The sequence below is a fragment of the Lutra lutra genome, chromosome 17 (genome assembly GCF_902655055.1).
Source record: "Lutra lutra chromosome 17, mLutLut1.2, whole genome shotgun sequence".
Classification (NCBI taxonomy): domain Eukaryota; kingdom Metazoa; phylum Chordata; class Mammalia; order Carnivora; family Mustelidae; genus Lutra; species Lutra lutra.
In genome coordinates, this window is record NC_062294.1 from 725197 (window position 1) to 748460 (window position 23264).

At 60.1% G+C, this 23264-nt stretch overlaps 1 protein-coding gene across 11 annotated transcripts in view; it reads right to left on the bottom strand.

Annotated features, from left to right (window-relative positions):
* Positions 1 to 23264, bottom strand: part of ACSF3 (acyl-CoA synthetase family member 3) — a 63781-nt gene that overhangs the window by 14947 nt on the left and 25570 nt on the right. For 7 of the 11 annotated variants that reach the window (XM_047710107.1, XM_047710108.1, XM_047710111.1 and 4 more), the window contains 4 exons: positions 21063 to 21175; positions 11311 to 11437; positions 2703 to 2837; positions 2006 to 2117 (listed from right to left, as the gene is read on the bottom strand). In XM_047710107.1, coding sequence (XP_047566063.1) covers positions 2006 to 2117; positions 2703 to 2837; positions 11311 to 11437; positions 21063 to 21175 — 487 coding nt within the window. Of the gene's footprint in view, positions 1 to 1098; positions 1288 to 2005; positions 2118 to 2702; positions 2838 to 11310; positions 11438 to 17606; positions 18891 to 21062; positions 21176 to 23264 lie in introns of those variants that run through there. The other 4 variants (XM_047710115.1, XM_047710114.1, XM_047710112.1 and 1 more) reach the window with 3 other exon arrangements.

Sequence of the window (23264 nt, forward strand, 5' to 3'; positions counted from 1 at the left end):
ATGAATCCGGTTACGTGGGGACTTTTTGATAAACATAGCAGAGGACTGAAAATGCGTTTGGTCTCCCTTGTGATTTTCTCCGTTTCCTTTCCTGCAGCTCGCATCCCTACAAGAACACGGGACTGGACGCACACAGCGCAGAAACTACGTGCCGATCGGCCGTGCTCGGTAAGTGGGTGAGTCTGTTCCAGACCCAGCCATGCTAAGAACGAGGTGAACGTCGGGGGAGAGCCGTGGAGGCGGGCGGCCTGCGCAGGTGGGGGCGGTACGTGAGAGCCCGGCGTTAGGAACCCTAACCTGCAGCTGCTTACAAAAGGCACAGGAGTTAGAAAGTGACAGAGAAGCATCCGGAAGGATGGCTGGGGGCCCCGGCATTTCCAGAATGTGTTCGCACGGCAGACGCCAGGGGCCAGCCGGGGCTCCTTTGAAGGGCTGAGCTCAGTGAGCGGCGGAGCGGAGCCGTTTGGGGAAAAGCAGTCTTCCCGGGGCCGCGGGCCGTGGAGCAGGTGCTCTCCTGGGAGGAGGGGCGGTCTACACAAAGAGAGGACGGGACGCTAAGCCGAAGCCCACCACTCCTCTGGGGGCTCATGGGACATCAACTGTGGGTCAAGACCATGGATCCTGGATTCCTCCTTGGGTGTAAACCCCACGTCCCTTTCCGACTTGGTATCTCGGGAATAGGAAGGTAGTGGGTGGGCCGCGTCCCGGGCACAGATGTGCTGCTGCCCCGCTCCACACCACATTCACTGCCTCGCAGGGACATGTGGCCTGAGCCCCCGACTTGGCCTGGGGAGCACCAGCTGAGGAAGGAATCATCAGAAAGGAAAAACGTGGGAGCGCAGAGCCGACACAACTTCACTAAGGGCCGTGTCCAGGAGAGGCGGACCTGCCTGCCATGGGCTGTGTGGCCTCAGTGTCGCCGCCCAGCGACTGCCTGGCTTGAGGACACAGAAGCCTGGATGTCGGCCTCACTGTCCTGGAGACGGCAGTCGGCGGCCCGCCCTGACCTCTTAGGGGTGTCGCCTGCCCCCACCCCAAGCGCATAGAGTACCCGCCTCAGGTCTTCCCGCGGCCACGGTCCCAAGCCTGACCCTGTGTGCACGGGCTGCCCGCGACCGGACCCCGACTCTCAGTGGACAGCTCCGCACTGGTGACTGGCGTTTAAGCAAAACCGCGACGGCGACTAGAACACCGGCTCCCAGTGTGTGTCGGCAAACCCAGTGGAGCACATTGCACAGCCGCGCTGGCCCTCACGGAACAAGGGCTTCTGTTCCTTGTGGAATCGTGCTGGATGAACCAAAAATACCTTTAGCACCGAGGAGGGAGGCACGTTGGGAAGGAGGGGTGCAGAGAGACAGCAGAGGAAGGAGAAACTTCCCAGACTGGAAATCAAGAATTTGGGGGACATCACTAACCGCATCGAGCTTGGGACCGTGGCCACACTGCCCGCAGCCCCCACCCCCGCGGTCCTTCGGGCTCTGGCGTGACTGACGGTGGGGCACCGCAGGCACGGGGAAGGGAGCCTGTGTGTGTCGGCACACGGAGAAAGCCCTGGAGCCACGGCACATGGACACAGAGGTCTGGGGACGGTCTAACGTCAGATGAAGCTGGGCCCGCAGAGACGCAGTGTGACGAGACAGGGCTGCAGTGGGGGTGCAGGCCGGGGGAGAGCCGGGGCCCCAGCTCCCCAAGGCCATGTTCAGCACAGGGTGGGTGAGGGGGACGGAGGCTCTGTGCCTGTGGGTTCCTCCCGGAGCCGGGAGAACACCCTGTGCCCCTGTGCTGTGGCTGGGCCGCCCACCCTGTGGTCCTGGCTCTCTCCGTCCCTAGCGACCGTTACGCGGCTCCCCTGCAGCAGCCCTTCGTGTGTTGGGGGCAGCCGTGGGAATGTAACGTCATCTGACCTTCCAGGCAACCCCTCGACCCTGAGCTGGACAGCGGCAAGACCCAAGTCACCCCCCCCGTCCCCTTCTCCAGCCCCACGAGTGCCCCCGCCTGTCCCTACCTTGCCCACTCTTTGAGCTCCCTGTGGGACGGCGAGTGTCCCTCTTGAAGGGTCACCACTGCAGTGACCCGCTGGCCCCACGTCATGTCTGGAACTCCAATCACAGCCACATCTGCAGACAGAGGAGAGGCCATGCTGACTGCTGTGGGCTGGGGACCTGCCACGGGGGAGGCGCCAGCATGGGCTCAACACAGCTGGTCCTCCCAGGGACGGGGCGAGGCCTGGTCCCCGCGCGTCTCCCAGGTGGAGGTCAGGGTGGGGGCTGGTTTTCCCGAGTCCCTGACCTCCCTGCACTCCCCAGGGATGGCGACAACCAGTGAGCCCCGCGGGGGGGCCTCCACCGTCTCCAGGGTCCTCAGCCTGTGACCTGAGGTCAGGGCCAGGTCTAGGTAGGCTCCACGCTTCCTGGACCGGCAAGCACCAGTGCCCACTCTGGGACAAGCAGGGGGCTCAGCCCATGGTCACGGCGAGCAGGCCGGTGCTGCTGAGGTCAGGCCGGGACCCTGGCCGCAGTGCCGAGGCGGGGGTGTGCAGCTGGCAGAGGGTCCCCACTGGGTGCGGCCCGAGGGCGAGTCACCTGCCCAGGTGTGTCCACAAGCAAACACAGTTGGAGGCACGTCTGAAGCGTTTCCAGGACGGGGGCTCTGCAGCCAGCTTGCCGTCGGGGGTCCCTGCCACGGGGCTGGGGGCCACGTACCTGTGATGCTGGGGTGCGCCAGCAGCAGCCGCTCCACCTCCAGGGCGCTGACCTTGTAGCCACCGCTCTTGATGATGTCCACGGACGTGCGGCCCCGGATCCAGTAGGTGCCGTCCTTAAACACTGCTGTGTCGCCTGAGGACGGGGCTCTGTCAGCAAGACGTGTGTCCCGGGGCCCCGCCTGTTTCGAGGGGCACACGCGTGGAAGCAGCGTCCCCGCTGTCACAGGCCAGCTGCCCGTGTCTGGGGCACCGACACCCCCACACGGTGACCTGTGCTGGGACGGCTGTGCACGTGGGCTGTTTCGGGACAAGGCGGCAAGCATGAGGCTCACCGACTGTGACCTCAGCCTGGGGTCTGACCACAGACAGCCCCGTGCAGACAGCAGTGTCCCCAGCAGCTGACAGAGTGAAGACTAGGGCTCCGAGGCAGGACGGCTGGGCTGTCACCACCCAGCTCGGTCCCTTCCCGCACTCTCTCAGGCCCGTGCAACAGAGAAGAGTCGGCTGCTCCCGCCAGCCCACTGTGGGGTCCCGGTCACGGCAGGGTCCTAGTGGAGAGGACCTCACTGTAGCACCCCCCATTCTTGGGGTCTCCCGGGCTGCAAGCAGTCCCACGGACTCTCCGAAACGCTCCTGTCCCTCCGCACCACGGTGTGGTTTCCCACCGGGCTTCCCCGCATGCTGGCCCCCCCCGGAAGCCAAACCGGTCCTCTTCCAGGCCATGCTGGGCAGTGGGATGGTCAGTGGGCAGGGGCCAGCGGGGGCCAGCTCAGAGCAGGGAGGGTGCAGGGGCGGTGGGCCCGAGTGTGTGTGGACACATGTGGACATGCGTGTGTGGACACGTGTATGGATGTGTGTGTGTGGACGTGTGCACGTAGATGCACGTGCCTGTGTAGCCACCCCCTCTGGGCCCCTGGGAACAGCGCTGGCGCCACCCGCCTGTGCTCCTACGGCCCGAGCACTGGGTTATGAGCTGGGACACAGCGGGGGTTTCATTACGAGTCACAGCATCCACGCAGGAAGGCCCCATCCGTCACTTGCCACTCCCCAACCCACCGTGCCCCGGGCACGAGCCCGTCTACTAAACCAGACAGATGCTGTGCGTGGGCGGGTGGCCGGCTCACTGATGGTGGCGTGGGAGGGCCAGGCTCCAAGAGGACAGGCCGCGGGCGTGGCGGGTTCTCTCACTGACAGGAGGCAGAGGGAGCCAGAGATGTTGCAAGTGCCTCAAGGGCGTTGTGGCCGCAGGACGGCCTGACAGGGTGGCGGCTGGCTGGCTGGCGGGAAGGCTGCAGGGGTGAGGGCTGCAGGGAGGACTGGGGTGGGAGACCTGCTGCGGGTGTTGCGAGGCCCACTGTGCTCCCCATATCTGGGTGCAGCCCCTGCTTTGGCTGTGTCCCCTCCCCACCGGACGGTTGTGTGCGCCCCCGAGAGCTTCCTGACCGCCAGTCACCTGCTTCTTAAAGGCACCGATGGGCTCAGTCCAAGCTGTCACTGGCTCATGCTGTTGCAGACACTGCACCAGCCCAGGGTCCCTCCAGGGCTTTCCTGGCCCTGCTCCCAGGACCTCCACTCACCCAGAGACCCTGCCGGGTGAGGGACCCTGCCCCGGGTTCAGGCTCCTGTCTCCGGTCTTGCCAGAGACATCCCGCCTGCCCAGATCACGGCTGCTGAGGCTCGGGGGGGCGTCTCCCTGACACGGCAGCTGCCCCCCAGGCTCTTCTTCCAGTCCTGCCCTGACCGCCAGGGGAGGCGGTGGCAGGCTCTGGCTCGCCTTCCCAGATGGGCCTGCCCTGCTCTCCGGGGACCCCTCTCCACGCTGCCTGGAGACCCAGAAAAGCCGGCCACGTCAGTTCTGAGCGCAGGACCTTGCGGGGGAGGGGTGCACAGGCTGATCAGGGGACACACTCGGAACCGAGGCCCAGTCCGCAAGGCTGCTCGATGTCCCGGAGACAAGGGCCCTCAATGCCCTTTCCTGGCCCTTCTGCTCTGTTTGCTTGATGCTGTATCCCAGCAGAGACAATGGCTGAAGGCCTGCGCTGTCCCCCAAACTCCCACGAGTCTCTAACCCATGGGCAGCCCACTTCCGGAGGGCAGGACGTGCTCAGGGCCAGGACGGGGGTCAGAAAGAGGGGTCCTGGGCAGCAAGGGTGGGAGCCGTGTGTGCAGAGCCTGACATCTGGGTGCGACCGGCCGGCTACCTGCCGTGCTCCCCAGCGGGACAGAGCCCTGAGCGCAGGGATATGGGGAGGTTCTAGGAAACTGAACAGAGCAGGAGAGTGGGACAGATGTGCTACGACATCAGGGGAGGTGCTGGTAGTCCTCATGGACTCCGTGGGCCTGGTGGCGCCTGCCACCCGCAGTGGGAAGCAACACCTGCCTCCCAGACACGGTGCGATGTCCGTACCAACCCACATAAACACGCTCAGAGGCCGGGTATGCCCTGACCAGCACACCCGCCCGGGCTCCCGTGGGCACCTGGAGCCTCCCCTCTGGCACCACGTGACGCGCTTGAGGCCCAGCCTGGGATGGAGGTCCCTGCCTCGCCTGGACACCAAGCTGCCTGCCCTGCGGCCAGCGTCTGGCCCTGCAGCTGGGGAGATGTGGGCTGAGCCCGGCCGGCGGCACCCAAGGGCCCTGTTTTGGGCAGTGACACCCGGCATGGGTCTGCTCCAACTGCCCCACGCCACGTGGCCGGAACTTCCCAGGAGACTGTCCCGTGCCTTCCCAGAGCGCCTGCCTCATGAGAGATCGGGTGCGGCACAAAGAGCCCTGACCAGGGGACATGATCTCAAGGGAGTGATGTAGAGGGAAAAGGCCAGTCCCCAGAGGGTCTGCTTGTAGGGTCTGTCTTCATGCCATTCCCTGGACGACAAGCAATCGGGGTGGAGGGACACAGACGCGTGGCCGCAAACCAGCGCGGACGCACACGCCTGATGAGGGCAGTGAGCACACACAGCTGGGCACACGCGTGTCAGGCTGGTAGACCCTGGATGAGCCCCAGCATGGGCTCTGGTGTCATGCTGGGGACGAGGACGCGGACACTGGGCAGAGGGATGGGGGTGCACAGGGCCGCCCAGCTCGCCACCCGCATCTCCCGACCTCAAAGAAAACACGTTAAGAAACCGCTGTCGGTTTGTGGAGAAGTCTCTGCCTCCCCTGGGGGGGCTCACCCAAAGCTGAGTCACCCCAGTGTCGGCACACACACGATGACTCCACGAGTTTCAGGAAGGGTTCTGCGCTCACTCAGGACCCAGAAGCACGCACAGGAACCCCTGCTGTGAGGCGTACCCCTGTGCCGCTGAGGTCATCTGTCCTCCAGGGGTCAGCACCCTACGCCTGCTGGGAAACACCCACCCTGCTCTCCAGGGCGGAAACTGGGGTGCACGGGGGTGTAGGGCGGCAGCTGAGAACCCAGCCCCCCACTCTGAGCCTGCACGTCAGGCCCCGTAGGCCCCGCGAGCCTGGCACGGGCTGTTCCTGGCATCGCCCCCACACAGGGCTGGGGGGCAGGGGTCAGGTCGGGGGCAGCTCGTGTTGGGTCGGCTCCCCCTGGCCATGGGGCAGCTCGGCCTCCCCTGTGTCTTTCCCGCTCTCAGCCCCCAGGGACGGCCAGGCTCTGCAGGGCAGAGAATCAGCCGAACGGCTCCCAGAACCGCAGGACGTGGTGTCCCGAGCGCCAGCAGGAGGAGGGACGTCAGAGTCAGAGCACCCAAGGTGCTCGGCTTGTCCGACGAGGACTCTGGGATCGAGAAAATTCTCCTCCAAATTTTCCTGGAGGAAAAGGTCGTATGGTGCCAGGAAGGACGCGGCCGCGGAAGCGGGGAACGGATAAGGAGAGTTTCTAACCCTGGAGTCTACCTCGCCTGCCGAGCAAAGACACTACGGGACACACGCCCCCCTGAAGTGCACCCACACACCTGCCGTCAGGAGGCTCCTGGGGACGCAGCCCCAGGCTCCGGAGCAGAAGGGCAGGAGGCAGCTGCAGGAGGGGCCTGGTGGGACGGCGGGCACAGGGGACTCCTAAGCAGGCAGGGCGGCCCTCAGGTAAACAAGAGGACAGAAGGACCCCGGTCCCCAGGAGACTCAGGCCTCACGGTGCATACATGGCACTGGAGTCACGAAACGTGGCCCCTCCGAGGGGAGGATGGGTGTGAGGAGTGGCCTCAGAGCCCAGGTGTGAGCGGCTGCTGTTCTCAAGCTGGTAAAACCAGCGGCTCTTCCGGCCACGCATGTCACTCTGCCTACATACAATCCCCCTGCGCCCAGGGGCCTGGGACTGACGAGGGGACGGTGCGGCGACCACAGGAGCCAGCCCGCGTGCAGCTGGAGCCTGATGTCGACAGAGGGAACGCCGTCTCGTTACCACTGGGCACCGCGTCACCGCACACGGAGGCCCATTCCTGCGGGTCCAAGACTAGCTTCACGAGGGCCACGCCGGCAAGAGAAGAACCCGGGGAACAAAGGACTTTGAAGCCAGGTGACAGAATGCGGCACAGCACGCCCAAACCTTCCATGCACAGCGGCCTGGCCATGTGCGCACTGCACCACCCGTCCCGCCGAGCGTCCTTGCAGGGGTGACCCTGCCTCCCGGGTCAGCGAGGCGCACGGGTCATGACAGCCGTGCCCTCCACGCACCCACACCTGCGAACACGCAGCCCTTGGCCCAGTTCCTAACTGTGACTCACCGGCCAAGATGGAAGCTCTCCTACCGGAGAAGGAAAGCAGAGCCCCAGCTGCGGCCAGGCAGGGCGGGAGCAGAGCAGACACCACGTCTGTCAGAGAGGCATGATGTCGGCCCAGCCTGTGCCCACTGTGCCCTGAGAGCAGCCATGCCCATGGAGGGATCGCCGAGAGCTCCAGGGAAGGAAGGGGTCCTCCCCCAGGTGATCGCGGCCGGTGGCTGCGGGAGCCCAGCACACACACAGATGTCACCCGCTCCCGTCGTCGCTCTCCAGAACCCGGTTTCTAAAGGCCTCCCAACCCCTGTGGCCGGATACCTCTCAACACGGGCAGCAGCCCCCATGGCCAGGCGCAGGGGTCTCACCTCACACTTCACAAGTAACACCGCGGATGTCCGTGCCTGGCTCTGCCCGCCTCTCGGCTGCCCCTGTGATGGGGGTCCCAGAAACACTCCTGACCCACGGGCCCACCTGCAGAGGGAACGCAGCTGCCTCATGGTCAGGATCTTTTAAATTCGGTGACAGGGGGTGCCTGGGTGGCTCCAGTGGGTTAAAGCCTCTGCCTTCGGCTCAGGTCATGATCTCGGAGTCCTGGGATCGAGTCCCGCATCGGGCTCTCTGCTCAGCGGGGAGCCTGCTTCTCCTGTCTCTCTGCCTGCCTCTCTGCCTGCTTGTGATCTCTGTCTGTCAAATAAATAAATAAAATCTTTAAAAAAAAAAAAAAAGATTTTATTTGTTTGAGAGATCACAAGCAGGCAGAGAGGCAGGCAGAGAGAGAGGAGGAAGCAGGCTCCCCGCTGAGCAGAGAGCCTGATGTGGGGCTCGATCCCAGGACCCTGAGCCGAAGGCAGCGGCTTAACCCACTGAGCCACCGAGGCGCCCCTCAAACAAATAAAATCTTTAAAAAAAATAATAAATTCGGTGACAGGAGTCCATCTCTGTCTCTGTATTTCTCTCGCTCATCATAAGGAAGTGAGACCGCCTCTTATGTATTTTCACGGCCAGCTGCTCTGCCTCCTGGGATCCGCCTGTCGCCTCTGCTGTTCCCCCCAGGGCTGCCTGGGCACCGCGAGCGAGCCACGGGGGCGCGGTTCTGGAGAGCCGACGCCCGCCAAGGCCCCCTCCGTCCCTCTGCCGAGTCTCCGGGATGCTGGGCTCTGGGAGGGACGTCACGTGCGTGCCGTGGAGAAGACAGGAACCCGTGATGCTCTAGCGGCTTCTCCCAGGGTCCTCTCCGCCCACCCTTGTCCCCTCAACCAGGGCACCGACGTGGAACAATTGAGCCGTTTACCAGGCCCACGTCCTGACGCGAGACAGTGGACGACGGAGCATCGTTAGAGGAAGTCACAGGCTGTCTGCGTCCTGACACTCAGCCGTGTCTTTAACACAGAACCGCTCGGCAGAAGGCCTCAAAGGCAGCAGGAACTGTAACGTCTGCTCACTCGGTCCCCCTCCGTCCATGTCCTCACCTCCCTCCCAGGTCACCTCCATGTCCTCGTCTCCGTGTCACCTCCGTCCCGTGTCCTCATCCCCATCCCACGTGCCCTCTGTGTCCTCACCTCCGTCCCGTGCACGCACCTGTGTCCCCTCCCCTGTATTGCGTCCTCACGTCCATGTCACCTCCATCCCGTGCTCTCATCCTCGTGTCCTCACCTCCGTCCTGTGTCCCCACCTCTGTGTCCTCTGCTCTGGCAGTGAGGTCAACAAAAAGGGTTGAGGGCTGGGGGCGCCCGGAACCCTCGTCCCGCTGCCCTGGGCTAGCGCCAGGGCCGTGTGTGTGTCGAACGGCTTCTCTCCGGGGCGCTGCTGTGCCCGTGAGTTAGGGCTGGGAGGAGATGCCTGTGGCGTTGGGCAGAGTTTCTGGGAGTGATGGTGGGTCTCCTCTGCAGCGGCCACGACCGCTGGGGCTTTCCAAGGGGCTCCTCGCGCATCTGCGGGAGGAGGGGACGGCGGCGGGGCGGGGAGGGCAGGACTGGCTGGTGACCTCTCTGCTCTCGTCCAGAGGTGGGCCAGGCCCTCCCCCAGGCCCCCCGCAGCAGCTCTCCAGCTCCCGCCAGAACCCCGTGGCAGGAGGGGCTGGCCAGGGAAAGGGTTAAGTTTAATTTATCCTGATTTCTATTTAATATTGTGCTCTCCCTGCAGGGGCGGCAGCTGCGAGCTGATTGCGCCCGCACATTATGCAGCCTGTGTCGCTAATGGCCTGTGACAAAGGCACACGGCTTCCAGGCCTCACCCCTGAGAGCCAATTAAACACACACGGGCTCCCTTCCTGTTTGCGGCGCATTACAATGAAATTAAACTGAATTTCAAAATCATTTTCTCCTAAAGACATCTCCTTACAATAATTAATGCACGCTATTCCTTTCCAGCGCAAACATTCATCAGCAGCGACTGAACGTTCTCATGCTGACGGCCCCGCACTTGGCCTTGGGGCCACCAGGCGCCAGAGAGCTGCGTTCAGCAAATCCACAGGGCTTGGGGTCCCGTGCCTGTAACGAAAAACCCTTTTATCTGAATTTAAAAATAAAAGATGATGGCCACACTGGGACCGTTCAGAGGCTGCGGGAGGGACGTCCAAACCCGCACGAGAGGGACGACGATGGAGAGGCCCGCGGTCAGACTGGCTCGAGGGAACCAGGGAAACCAGCTGGGTGTGTTCCCACGCTGACCGCACCCGCGCACAGAGACAGGACGTCCCGAACAGTCACTCCCCCGTCAGGTTCCCAAGGTCCAGCCTTGCTCTGAAGGCTGACACACGTCCACGCTGCCAGCCCTCCCTAACCATCACATGCCCACGTCCTGTGCCCAGCACGGAGGGAGGGGGAGCCTGGACACTGCCCCTAGCGGCCGCTGGGACGCGCTTGTCAGGCACAGAGCCGAGAACCCCAGACATGCCCCGGGACCACGGGGCAGACGCAGGACTGGCCAGGACCACCAAGTGTGGACCCAGTGCCACCTGGCAGGGAGATAGGAAGGGGGTCCTTGACACCCCCACCAAGAAGACCCTCCACTGGCCGCCTTCAAACCAAACCCTCACAGGAGGGTTTGTCAGGAGCCGCCACAGACCGAGACTGCCAGGGTCCACGAGTCCCTGCTCTGCCACTCAGTGACCTCAGGACTGTGACAGCAGCAGAGGAGAGTGGACACACATCTCCCATGCCGACCCGAGCCCAGCGAGGCGCCCGAGCAAATGCTGTGTGGCCGCGAGACTAAGGAACACGGCCGCCCGCCCCCCGCCGCCCCGCCCCATGGCTCTGCGCCCCGCAGGACAGGGACGGAGGCAGACTTCTGACGGTGGGGCTGCACGCAGTGGTGCATGGAGCAATCCTCTCTCTTTGGAAAATACTGTCCGAAGATGACTGTGCAACAACGCACTGTCAGCAAAACTCATACAAACACGGACGGGTGGGAAGAAAGGAGGAACTGCCCAGAACTCGACCACCAACCCGCCAGGAGGTCTTTCTCAGTGAGCTACAACCGTAATGTTCAGTGTCTGCCACCAAGTCCCCATTTCGGGACCACTGGGGCCAAGGAGGGAGCCGGGGGACCCTGAGCAGCTCTGGGTCCTGCCAGAAGGGACCGCTGGCACGCCAAGCACAGGGCCCCGGGTGCTGGGGGAGAATAATGGAAAACGACCCAAAAGAACAAGGAACCAAATTCGGCCAGAAGGACCTGGATCCTGGGGGGTGGGGATGGGCGAGACGATTTATAAAGTGGGGGCTCGGGGCAGGCGGGGGAAGGGCCGAGGAGGCTCTCTACATCCAGGCCCTGTCGCGGCCTCCCTTCTAGAGGTTGCTGGGGCCCTGGGGCAGGGTGAGGACGCAGCCTCGAAGACAGGAGACACAGAGTGCATCCCACCCCATCTCTGCCCTGGACAGAAGATCCTGGGGTGTCCAGGCCGCCCCCCACGGGTCCCCCTCCTACCTGTCTTGAACCAGCCATCCCAGGTGAAGGCACGTCTCGTTTCTTCTGGTTTGTCCCAGTATTCTCGGAACACAGATGGCCCTCTGACCAACAACTCCCCTTCCTTCTCCTTGAACCCTGGGGTCACCTGCAGCATGGGAGGCAGTGGACCCCTCTCAGGATGGGGGCTCCACCTGCCTTTCTCGTGACCCTCCTCACCACACCCTCTTCTGAAATTGGACACGTCGTTGGAAATGATTGAAAATGTGTCTTTCAACAGTAGACCTCAGGTGGACACCACAGCAGGGAGTGTGTGTCTCCGTGTTCATCCTCTAGACTTGAAGCCAGGAGTCGCTGACCCATGTCACAGGGCCTGGCTGGATTCGAGCTGCCCGTCCACTTCTCAGAGTGTGCTCCTGGCATCGAAGACTCTCCCTTTTCAGGGTGTTTCCTGCACACTCCACGGCACATGGGAGGCTCGGGGACATGGCCAGCCGCCACAGCACACACACGGCTCCGGCGGCTCCCGTGGGGCCTTCCGGAGGTGGTCACTTTGCTTGGGGAGAAGGGAGCTGAACACGCAGCCACTCAAGAGAGGACGGGCCGGCCTCAGATGCCCGGGACAGAGGACGCCCAGATCGCATGGTCCTGGGAAGTGGCGGGGGCGGGGGGTTCACGTCTCCGCTGTGACCACAGGGCAGGGTAGCGCAGGAGGGAGGCGGGGCTTTATAGGAAACAGAGAAGGGCTCCAGCGAAGCCAGAAGAAGGCGCAGAGCACGTGCACATGTGGAGGCCCTGCGGAAGGCCGTCCTCACACAGAGCGAAGGTGACTGAACGGAGGCCAGGGACCCTCCAGTCTGAAGCTCAGCTCCCACCCGGAATGAACTTATTCTGGGGAAGAACCATCCCTTCGAAAAGGCTGTCAAACTGTCAGGCTCACTGTCTGAGGCCTGGACGCAGTCCATACTTCCAAGGCCGACGGCGGGCGGCCGACCAGAGCCGATCCCGCCCCTGCAGCTCTCTGCTGACATCGCAGCCCACTCCCCACGTCAGGGCCCAGTGCTGTGCCTGCCATCCGGCCTGCCTGGAGGATGTCTGTTTCCCAACCAAACCAGACTTTATTTCACCCATTTTCCCACTGCTGCCCTTGGTCTGATCCACTGCCAAGGCGAGACCATCTTCTTGCCGGAGATGGGGGACCTACTTCCAAGCATCAGCCCCGAATCCCAGATCCAGGGTAAGTAAGGGGACGCCTTGGGGGCTCCATCAGTGAAGCGTCTGCCTTCGGCTCAGGTCATGATATTGGGGTCCTAGGATGGAGCCCCACGTCAGGTTCCCTGCTCAATGGAGTCTGCTTCTCCCTCTCCTTCTGCCCTGCCCCCCGGCTCATGCTCTCTCTCTCTCACACAAATAAATAAATAAAAATCTTAAAAAAAAAAAAAAAAAAAAAAGAAAGTAATGTTCAGGATGGAGGAAAAGACAAAGACACCTGTAGATACAGAAGAAACAACGGAACTTGTGACCAGCTGGTCTCATCTAAGGAATTACCAGGGAATGTTCCTCAGAAGGGAAACGATGCCAGAGTTAACATGAAAACTCAGAAATGAAATAAAACCAACAGAATCAGTAAATACTTGGGTGAGTAACACTGACCATTCTGCTGTTCACGAGTTCTTTAAAACAGTTCAGAAGGCAGAAAGCAAACACGTAACACTGTCTCATGGGCTTTACCCTCCATGCAGGATTCCACATGACAACCAGGCCGCACAGGGAGATGGCAAAGCGACCAGGATTCTGTGCCTGACCAGGCTGCAGTCGGGCTCCTGAAGCTTCTCCTAGGCCACCTGGGCCCCTCCTGTGACATCTGGTTCTAGCAAGAACCCCGCTCCGTCAGTTCAGCAGGAGTTCCCCCACCCTGATACCCCGTCACCCTCAAATCTGCTATCACCCCCAGGTGACATCTGATCACCCCAGCCTGCCCTCAGAAGAGATCCTGGCAGGTCGGTTTAGCCAGAATCCCCACTCAGCCCTGATGTGTCCCCTCAGCAGGTCTCCACCTGCTGACCCCACCCGCTGCCCGGAACGAACGTCCACGGGCCCACGCGGCACTCAGAGCTGGGACACCCAGCTGCAGGGGGCCCACAGCTTCCCCGTGGTCCTGAGTCCCATCCACCTCACCACCTCCAACAAGGCTCACTGAACGTCTTCTCTCTGACCCGAGGAGTTCTGCTTCTCCAGGACTGGTGAGGACTGGTCTAAGCAGGTCTCAATACGTATCGTAGCCCCCAGAACTACGAAACCTGTCCAAGAGCGTAAGGTCAGGAGCTCGAGCATTGAATGACAGTGTAACACTGAGGAATGAGTTCAAAGAGGCCTGAAAAGGCAGCCGAGCGACGGGGAGCCGAGGGAGCTACTGTGGGGGGCAGCACACGGTGGCGGGAGAAGTTCGAGCACCTCCACCACCAGGTCAAATGTAAGCCCTGCCCTGGACACGCCAATTGGAAGACTGCGGACTGGACCGGAAAGCCGTACGTGATCCAACCCTACACCGTCTGTGAGAAACTCACCTCCAGGGCAGCGCCACAGGCAGGTGAGAAGCAAGGGGACAAGACCACGCACAGCACGGACACCAATCAGAACAAAGTACACTGACCACAGCTTTATCAACACCAGACAAAGTCAACATATGAGCAAAGGACTGAGGACGGAACGGTCTGGTCACCGAGACGACAGAACAATTAAACACGTGCATTCACCAAGTAAGAGACTTTCAAAATACATCAGCAAAAATGCAAAAGCAGAAACAGACAATGATGGTGGAGGAGTCACATATATCCCCCCACCCTCCCACCCAAGAGCTGGACCGACGCTCATGGAGCAGTGGGGCCGGGCAGCACCGACCACGGTCAGTGGCCTGACATCTGTGTTGCAGCACTACCAGAAGCATGCGCGTCCACCAGGAAGGCCACGTTTGGGGGTACACACACGCTTTCACAAATTTAAAGGAACTGGAATTGTATCCAACAAGCTTTGAGTATAACAGAATTAAACTAAAAATGAGTAACAGAAAGATAACAATCTCCAAACACTTGGAAAACAGACAACACGCTTCTAAATAATCCATGAGTCCAAGATGTCTTAAGGGAATGAATGGAAACGAAACACATCAGAATTTGTGGGGGGGAGGGCAAGCCCCCACGGAGCTGAGGAAGATCTGGCTGGTAAATGTGTGAATTGGGAAAGGGGAAAGTAATAGAGAAAATTCACGGAATCCAAAACCAAGTTCTTTGAAAAAGGTTCAGTAACAGATAAACATCAAGGAAGAGTAACAACAAAAGAAGCAGAAGACACACACTGTCCACGAGAGAAACGGGCAGGCGCTACCTCAGACCACACTGTCCACGAGAGAAACGGGCAGGCGCTACCTCAGACCACACTGTCCACGAGAGAAACGGGCAGGCGCTACCTCAGACCACACTGTCCACGAGAGAAACGGGCAGGCGCTACCTCAGACCACACTGTCCACGAGAGAAACGGGCAGGCGCTACCTCAGACCACACCAGCACGAAAGGACGCATAAGGAGACACCGAGAAACACTGAGCAAAAATCCAACAACTTAAATGGATCAATTTCTCAAAACCACACTCCACCAAAATTCACCCAAGATGCATTAAAAGACCTGAATAGTCCTATAATGATTAAGAAAATGAAATCATAGTTAAAATCTTCAAAAAAAGAAGCCTCTGGGTCCAGATGGTTTCACTGGTAAATTCTATTCAACATTTCAATAAGTATATAATACCAATTATATGCAGAAAGCACAAGAGGGGGATAATTCCCAACTCACTTCATGATGCTAGCACTACTCTGATACCCAAACAAGACAAAGAAGCACAACAAAAGGAAACCTTAGGTGCAAACACCCTCAGCGAAACGCTGGCAGACCCAATACAGCACATCTAAAATAAATGACACACCACAAGCAAGTGGGGTTTGTCCCAGGAATGCGAGGCTGATTCAATACTAGAAAACCAACCAATGTGATCTACTGTATTAGCAGCCTAATGAGGAAAAACTAGTTGATGTAAAAAAGCATCTGCAAATACGTCATCCAGGAGCACCAGGGGGCGAAGCTGGGTAACCATCTGACTCTTGATTTCAGGTCAGGTCATGATCTCAGGGCTGTGAGACTGAGCCCCATGTTGGGCTCCCTGCTCCTTGGAAGCCTGCTTCTTCCTCTCCCTTTTCCCCTCCTCCAGGAAAAAAAAGAAAATATTTCATCCATTCACGCTAAGAACTCAACATATCATAAGTAGAATGGAATCTACAAAAAGCCTACAGCCAATGTTATTTTTAATATTCTTCCCATCCAGCATCACACTGGAAATCCTCATCAGGGCAATTAAGACAAGAAGAAGAAATGAAAACATACAGATTGAAAAGGAGGAAGTAAAACTACTCCTACTTGGAGAAAACATGACTGTTGATATGAAAAATCCTAAAAAACCTACAAAAATACCTTCTAACTCTAAAAAGAGAATTTAACAAGATTGCTAAAGGATATGAAGCCAATATACTAAAATTGATTATATTTTTATATCCCAGCAATGAACAGTTCAAAAACAAACAGAAAAGCCCACACCTACAGTGACTGAAAAAGAAGGAAAAGAGGAGGATGGTGGAAGGAGAAGACAAGAGAAATACCTGGTTATAAGCCTAGCGGGACACACACCAAAACAGACCTAAGTGAGCGCAGAGGCATACCGTGTTCATGGATTGGAAGACTCGGCATAGCGAAGATGTTAATTCTCCCTAAACTGATTTACAGGTTTAATGCAATTTTATTTTTTTAATTTGTTCTTATTTTTTTTAAAGATTTACTTATTTGAGAGAGGAAGAGAGAGAGAAAGTGAGTACACACACACACACACACACAGAAAGAGAGAGAGAGAGACGCAGGTTCCCAAGGACCAGGCAGCCCGACACAGGGCTCGATCCCAGGACCCTGAGATCATGACCTGAGCCGAAGGCAGAGGCTTAACGACTGAGCCACCCAGGCTCGTCTTTAATGCAATCGTAAAAAATATGTATTTATATGAAAGAGAGAACGAGAACATGAATGATGGGACTGGCAGAGGAGGAGGGAGAGAACTTCAAGCAGACTCCGTGCTGAGCAGGGAGCCTGACGTGAGGCTCGATATCACGACCTGAGCCGAAACCAAGAGTTGGATGTTTTGAGCCAAACAGGCACCCCATATTTAATGCAATTTTGATCAAGATCCCAAGAGCACTTTTCTTTTTATTAAAGATTTTTATTTATTTATCTCTCCTCTCTGAGAGGGGAGAAGGTCAGAGGGAGAGGCAGGATCCCCATGTAGCTGGGAGCCCGATGTGGGGACTCAATCCCCAGGCAGTCGCTTAACTGACTGAGCCATCCAGGTGCCCCCAAGAGGCCTTTTTATAGATAGAGACAAGCTATTTATAAAATTGGTTTGGCAGGTGGGGCACCTGGGTGGCTCAGGTCATGATCCCAGGGTCCTGAGATTGAGCCCCACATTTGGCTCCAGTGAGCAGGAAGTCTGCTTCTCTCTCTGCTGCTCCCCTTACTCATGCTTGCTCTCTCTCTCAAATAAGTAAATAAAATCTTTTAGAAATAAGCTGGTATGGCAGACAAAGTAACTAGAGTAGCGAGGACAACTGAATAAGAATAAACTTAGTGTCACAGCACCATCGTTCTGAGACTCACCATAAAGCCACAGTGGTCAAGACTGGTGTCGGAGAGCCAGACACACGGACCGATGGGGAGCATACCACCTGTGTACAGACCCAGCTGAACGTGTAACACCCGCCACAGGTCCAACACCACAAACACAGACACTTCTACCAGCCCTAATTCCTGCCCGATTTGCCAGGGAACCTTGGCTCGAGGCAAAGCAAGATATGCCTCTGCCCCCAAAAGGAAAAAGACAAAGCATTTTTTTTCCAGGGAGAGAGAAAAGTCCAGCAGCAATATGAAGGTTGAAAGACATACACCTCCGTCACACGCTGGCTTATGTTCTCGACTCACCGCAGACCCTGGACTACACAGTCAATCTGATTTCACTCGCCGATGTTCATGAATTTTAGAGACAGGAGAGCGGTGATGCCACGAGGGAAGACGAGTCATCTGAGGGGAGCACGACCAGAAAAATGAGCGAGGGAATCCTGCACAACACATACATCCTCTCAGACTACCTGTCGCCTGGACCAGCAGGTCACAAGCAGAGCCAGAGCCCCGCAGGGGTTCCGACGGACTCAGCACTGACACCCACCTCTGCTGGGAAGAGAGCGGGGCTGGGCAGGTGTGCAGCTCTGGGCACCCCAGCTGTTCCCAAGGACACGTGGGTGCAGGCCAGAAGGGGCAGAGGGCCAGACCTGGGTGCCTGGCAGACAACACATGCAGCTGCTGTTTTCACAGGGGCCTCCGGTCTTCGGGCATCACACCTCTGCACGAGCCCCCCCCCATCATACTCTGACCGGGGGCAGTGCTAGAGAAGCCCCAGGCCTGGAGGAAGCCTTCTCATCTGAAAGCAGCCTGTCTTCTCTATCAGCAGCAGGTGCGGGCAAGGCCCCCAACACCTACCCACGTTCATGATGAGGGGTCTGCTCCAAACTTCTGAGGAGGGGGCTATGGTGGGAGGATGAATGGGAAGGCAGGCAGGGGGGCTCTGGACCACGGAAGCCGGCGAGGAAAGGCGGACCCCGAGGCAGAGCTCTCGAGCCTGTGGGTCTCTCCTTGGCTGTGGGCTCCCGCTGCGTCCTGGTGAGTGGCTGCCCACTTCTCAGGCCTCAGGATGTGGGCTGCACCAGGAGGGTCTGGACACTCACACAGGATAAGCCCATGGCAGGAAGGAGCACGCCTCTCAGGGGTCTCTGGGGGCAGGCTCTGGTTGTCGGGAACAGCGAAGCACGGGGTGGCTAAGTGCTCGCAGACGTTCATGGAGCACGTCAGGGCCACCACCCTTCCTCTTCCTCGTGAAGCGTCCCCGTTGGGGGCAGGGCCTCCTCCCACCTGCTTCTGGCTAGAGAGGGGTCCACCCACTGCCTCCCAAGAGACCAGGGACACACGGCTGCTGTCGGGCTGCTGTTTGTCCGAGGTGAGTGCCTCTGTGGGCCAGTTTGGTGGCCAGCCCCCCGACCGTCGCAGGGCCAGAGCTGGGCCCTCAGGCACTCCGCCCCCAGCCCTTGCCCTGCTGTGGGTCACGCGCAGCAGCTGACGGCACGCAGGGGTGACAGATGGCAGTGACAGGCAGGGGCAGGAGAAGACGCAGGTGGGGAGCCCGGGAGATGCTGGCGGCCGTCGGGAGAAGAGGCAGCCGAGCCGGTGACCACAGTGACAGCGTATGTATAAACAAGATTATTAACTCTGAAGGGGAGATCGAGGGAAGCTGTGCTCGCCGCGGCCGCCCGGCTCCAGCCCGGACACCAGGCGTGGCGTGTCTGTGGCCTCAGCCACAGAAGATGTTCCTGGGTGAAGGCCAACAGCGACCTTCCACCGTGCGGCATTTGTCTGCTGACGGACCGGTGCAGCCGGTGGGCACTGGGTTCTCGAGAGTGAACGCTTGCAAGACAAATACACAGAAAGAGACACATTTTAAAGGTGAAGCCGGCGGGCAGCCATGGCTTGCGGAAGACGCACCGTGGCAAACAGGCATGGGGTCCCAAGGGCAGCTGTGGGACTCACTGCAGCCCCGCAGGGAGAGGGGACAGAAGCCAGATGAAACCATGGAGGCAGAGCAGGAGGCCCGTCCAGGTGGGGGGCCCGCATGTGTAGCACCCTGGCCCCTGCCGGACAGAGCTGTGCATGGCAGGGATGACGAGGTGCCCTGGGATGCCACATCACCAACCAGCCACAGCCAGAGCAACCCCATGATGGGGACCCGGCTGAGACATGCCAGTTTCACCACACAGGGACCAACTGTGGCAGCCCAGACTGTGCTCTATGGGGCCCACAAGTGAGCCACCTGCCTGAGCAGTCAGGCCTCTCCCAGACTCCAGCTCCCCCACCCCGCTGCCATGGCCCTGAGAGCCCCAGGCATGTGCTCCTCCCCCTCCTGCTCTGGGGCTGTGGGAGCCAACATGGATTCTCCCTCCTGTCTGGGAAGCACCACTTGGCCCAACCACCCCTCTGCTCCTGTCCTCCGCAACAGCTCCCGTTGGCAGGGCCGAGCCCCCAGAGCCCCCCGGCCACTCACTCCTGGTTCCTAGTCCTGAGTTCCAGGTCCTGGTCCTGGCTAGAAAAGCACCACGGGCTCCCGGGCTGCAGAGGCCTGGGGGAAACCTCGCTCCACACTGCCTCTGGGCCAGGTGGCTCCAGGGGACACCACGCCTGGCCCAGAATGAGGACCCCCGCCTGCCTGCCGGCCGAAAGCAATGCGTGAGAGAACCCGAGGTCAAGGTGCCTCCAGCAGGCCAGCCCGGGGGGTCTCAGGGCAGGCGTCCTGGGCATCGCTGTGCTTCCCACTCCCTGTCAGCACCCGGCGTGCTCCTGCTCAGGCATCCCTGTACCTGAGAAATTTGGACATCACGCCTGTCCCTCAGGCCTTGGTGGCATTGCCAAGCTCTGGGTCTCCGTACTGTGAGGAGTAAAGGTGTCACCTGAGCCCAGACGGAACCCACATGAAGGCCCCGTACCTGACGTCACCTGCTCAACAGACAAGAGGAACCGATGGTGGTGGGTGAGAGACCCCAAGGATATGACACAGGCCATCCTGGTCGCGTCAGGGACACCCATGGTGCTGGAAGGGTGGGGTGGGGCGCATGGATGGCAGGTGGGTCTGGATGGGGGCATAGGCACGGCCGGCGTGGAGCCTGCCCGCGCACAAGGGAGGGGAGCAAGGGCAGGCCTGGAGCCCTGTCACTAGCAGGGAGGAGTGGCCCCGGGAGCCTGGCGAGGGGCCACGGGCTGGCCCTCCACACGGGGCCCAGGTGAGGGGTCCCGGGCAGGCAGAACACCTTCCTCACGTCAGTGAACGTTATCACAGGGTCACACCCAAAAGCACCCTGACCCACCTGTGTGCTCGGCCGCCTTCTCAACCCCCCACTTAGGAACACAGACACGGAGACCACAGATGGGACCAGTGCCAAATGGGAGAGCCGGGGCTGCGGGGAGAGACGCGGCTCACCTCTCCTCGCAGAGACCACTCCCACGGGGCGTCCAGCCCGGACATCGGCTTAGACCATCTCCTTTTCATCAGGATCCTAGCCCCCTTGCGATCAGCCGACTGTAGCTATGGGACCCTCTGCGAAAGACAGGAAGACCCCCTTCTCCTGCTTCACCCTTGTTAACTCAGAGGAGCAGCGAGAGCCAATGGTTGTTCCAACGGCCGGCGCAGCCTTCACGTTCAGGGCTCTGGGAGTCGCCCACACTGGCCTCGTGAGGCTCCTGGAGCTGGCACACCCACACCGGCTTCACTGAGTGGAGACAGGGCCCCGCCAGCACGGTACTTTTAACCAGATGGCGCCTACAACAACCTCTGTTTTAACAAGGGCTCTGTGAGGCTGTCATGACCCACCTCATGGCGTCCCCAGTGGACGGAACCTGGGGGCAGCGGGGCAGAGCACTGGAGGTCGGGCCCAGCACCGTCCACACGACCACAGTGCCTGGAAACACTAGCAGCTCTGCTGTCCGGAAGGAGCCAACCCCGCATGATGGGGGTTCAAACCGGAAGCAGAGACCCTCACCCTCTGGGGCTGGGTGGTCACGGCCACACGATGCCCACATGCTGCCCACCTGCGTCTCCCTTTCGTTTCCTTCTGCGTGGAGCACGTAGGGGCAGCCCTCCTTCTTCGGGTTTTCTGAGACTATGCGCACTTCAACGGCTGGCAGCGGGGTCCCCACGGAGCCTGCAGAAGAGAGAGGAGAGGGCTGCACAGAAAGCCGTAGACCCCAGAGCCAAAGGTACAGGGCTCGGCTCAGTGTACGCAGGTGGCCGCCCGGCTCCACGGCTGCCAGCGCTCACAGCTGCCCACAGCCCGTGAGGCCCGGCTCTGGATACTCCGCCAACTTGGGGAGGCTCCCGGCACCTGGGCTGAAGGCTGGGGCTGCTGCCGCTTCCCCACTAGTGGCCAGCTGGGCAGTAAGGGTCCAGGGGGCATGGAGGACACCCACATAAGGAAGGCCCAAGAGGGATGGGGCTGGCAGGTGGAGAAGGCCTCCAGCATGCTGGTTCATTTATTAGGCACCCACGATTTGCTCCTGAAGCACCTGGTGGGGTGGCCTGCCGTGCCCTGAGTCCCCACGACCCCCCTAACAAAGGACCAATGTGGGCAGAGGTCCCAACACCAAAGGCTCAGCCTCTGACAGGACCCATGTGAAGGACTTCAGGCGCTTTATCTTAACCCCTGGAATCAGTGAGCGTTTGTCCCGGGACTAATGCCTGGGGCACTGACTCTACCACCTGACACCTGCTCAGGATTCCAGGACCCGGACTCCTGGGCAGCTCAGTCCCACAGCCTCATGTGTTGGGATGGCACCGCGCTGTCCCAGTGGCCTGTCTTCTGCATCTGAAGCTGGGGCTGGAACGAGAGGGCTCTCAGCTGTCCTATCCCCGGTGGCCTCGTACCTCCACTCTGGTCAGAAGCCACATCCTTGCCTGGTGGGGGACACAGCAAGCAGATCCCTCCCAGCCCTCTGTCTTCTCGGTTTGCTTCCAAAGGATTTGCAAATCCAAGTTAAATGTATGTGCGACACAGTGAATCATCACAAAGCCGCAAAGCCACATAACTCATGGCTTTCTACACATTCACGACGCTGGGAACTGCTACTGCTATCTAGTTCCAGAACTTTCCGTCACCCAGAAGGAAACCCGAGCCCTCAGCAGCTCATCCCCTCCCACACACCCCACTCCTGCCTGCGCGGACCTGCCTGGTCTGTACTTTCCCTACGGAGGCTGGGACCCGGCCCTCCCCAGGCCTCTGCTGGTGCCAGTGCTCACAGCCTCTGGCCACACAGGCACCGGGACATGTGAGACGCCGGCCGGGAAGCAAGGGAGTGTCATCTACAGTGTTCAAAGGAGACACGGGGACCAGACGTGACGTCCTGTGAGCCCAGCCCCTCCAGCCCCACTTCTGGCCTCGCTTACACTGACAGCGAAGACCAGACGCTGCTCCACACGCGGTCCAGACACGCGTTCAGGTGACCTCAAGGTCGTTTCCTTTTCTAGATTAAATGAACAGTTCCTTTCCTTGTGGATTCCTTTCAGCGACAAGCTTAACTCCTCTGTTGCATACGCTGCTGTCCCCCGGCCTCAGGCCCATGCAGAAGGGCTGACCGCGGCTCCGCGGCAGGCCAGGGCCACAACCTCGCCTGTGGGATGCCGAGCTGGGCCAGGGCCCGAGGTCCTCACACGGCTCCCAAGTGCTGGTGTGTTAGGGCCGGAGCTCAGCAGGTGACCTCAGTGTCAGCCCTCAATGACCACAGTGTGTGGTGGTGACGCATGACGAAAACATGTTAAAGCCACAGAGCAGGTTTGGGAGGAGGCCGGTGTGGGATGGGGGCCAGCCAGGAGGGGCTCAGACAGTTCATGTGGACCCCACCCCGTGTCCCTGACAAGGCTGCCCCTTGTGGCTCCCATCATTGGGATGAGGAGCCGGAGCACCGAGGGCACATGGAGTATGGCCGTCGGCTGACTGACCCCGTCATGAGGCCGGGCAGAGGCAGAGCCCCTCGGGCGCTGAGCAGGCAATCAGAAAGAACGAGCACCATCCGCTGCAACAGAGAACCTTCTGCAGGAGCCCGGCCTCGCTCAGAAATCAAGGCCGGCTCTTCCTCCCCTGTCCTGCCGAGCTCTGCAGGGGGGGGTGCGCAGGTCCCGCTGCCAGCCGGAGAAGGGCACCACCTGAACACTGCCTGCGTCCGAGCCAGTCACAGCGGTGTGTCCCCAGATGACCCCCAACTGGCTGGCTCGGCCACTGACCGGAGCGTCCCACACCC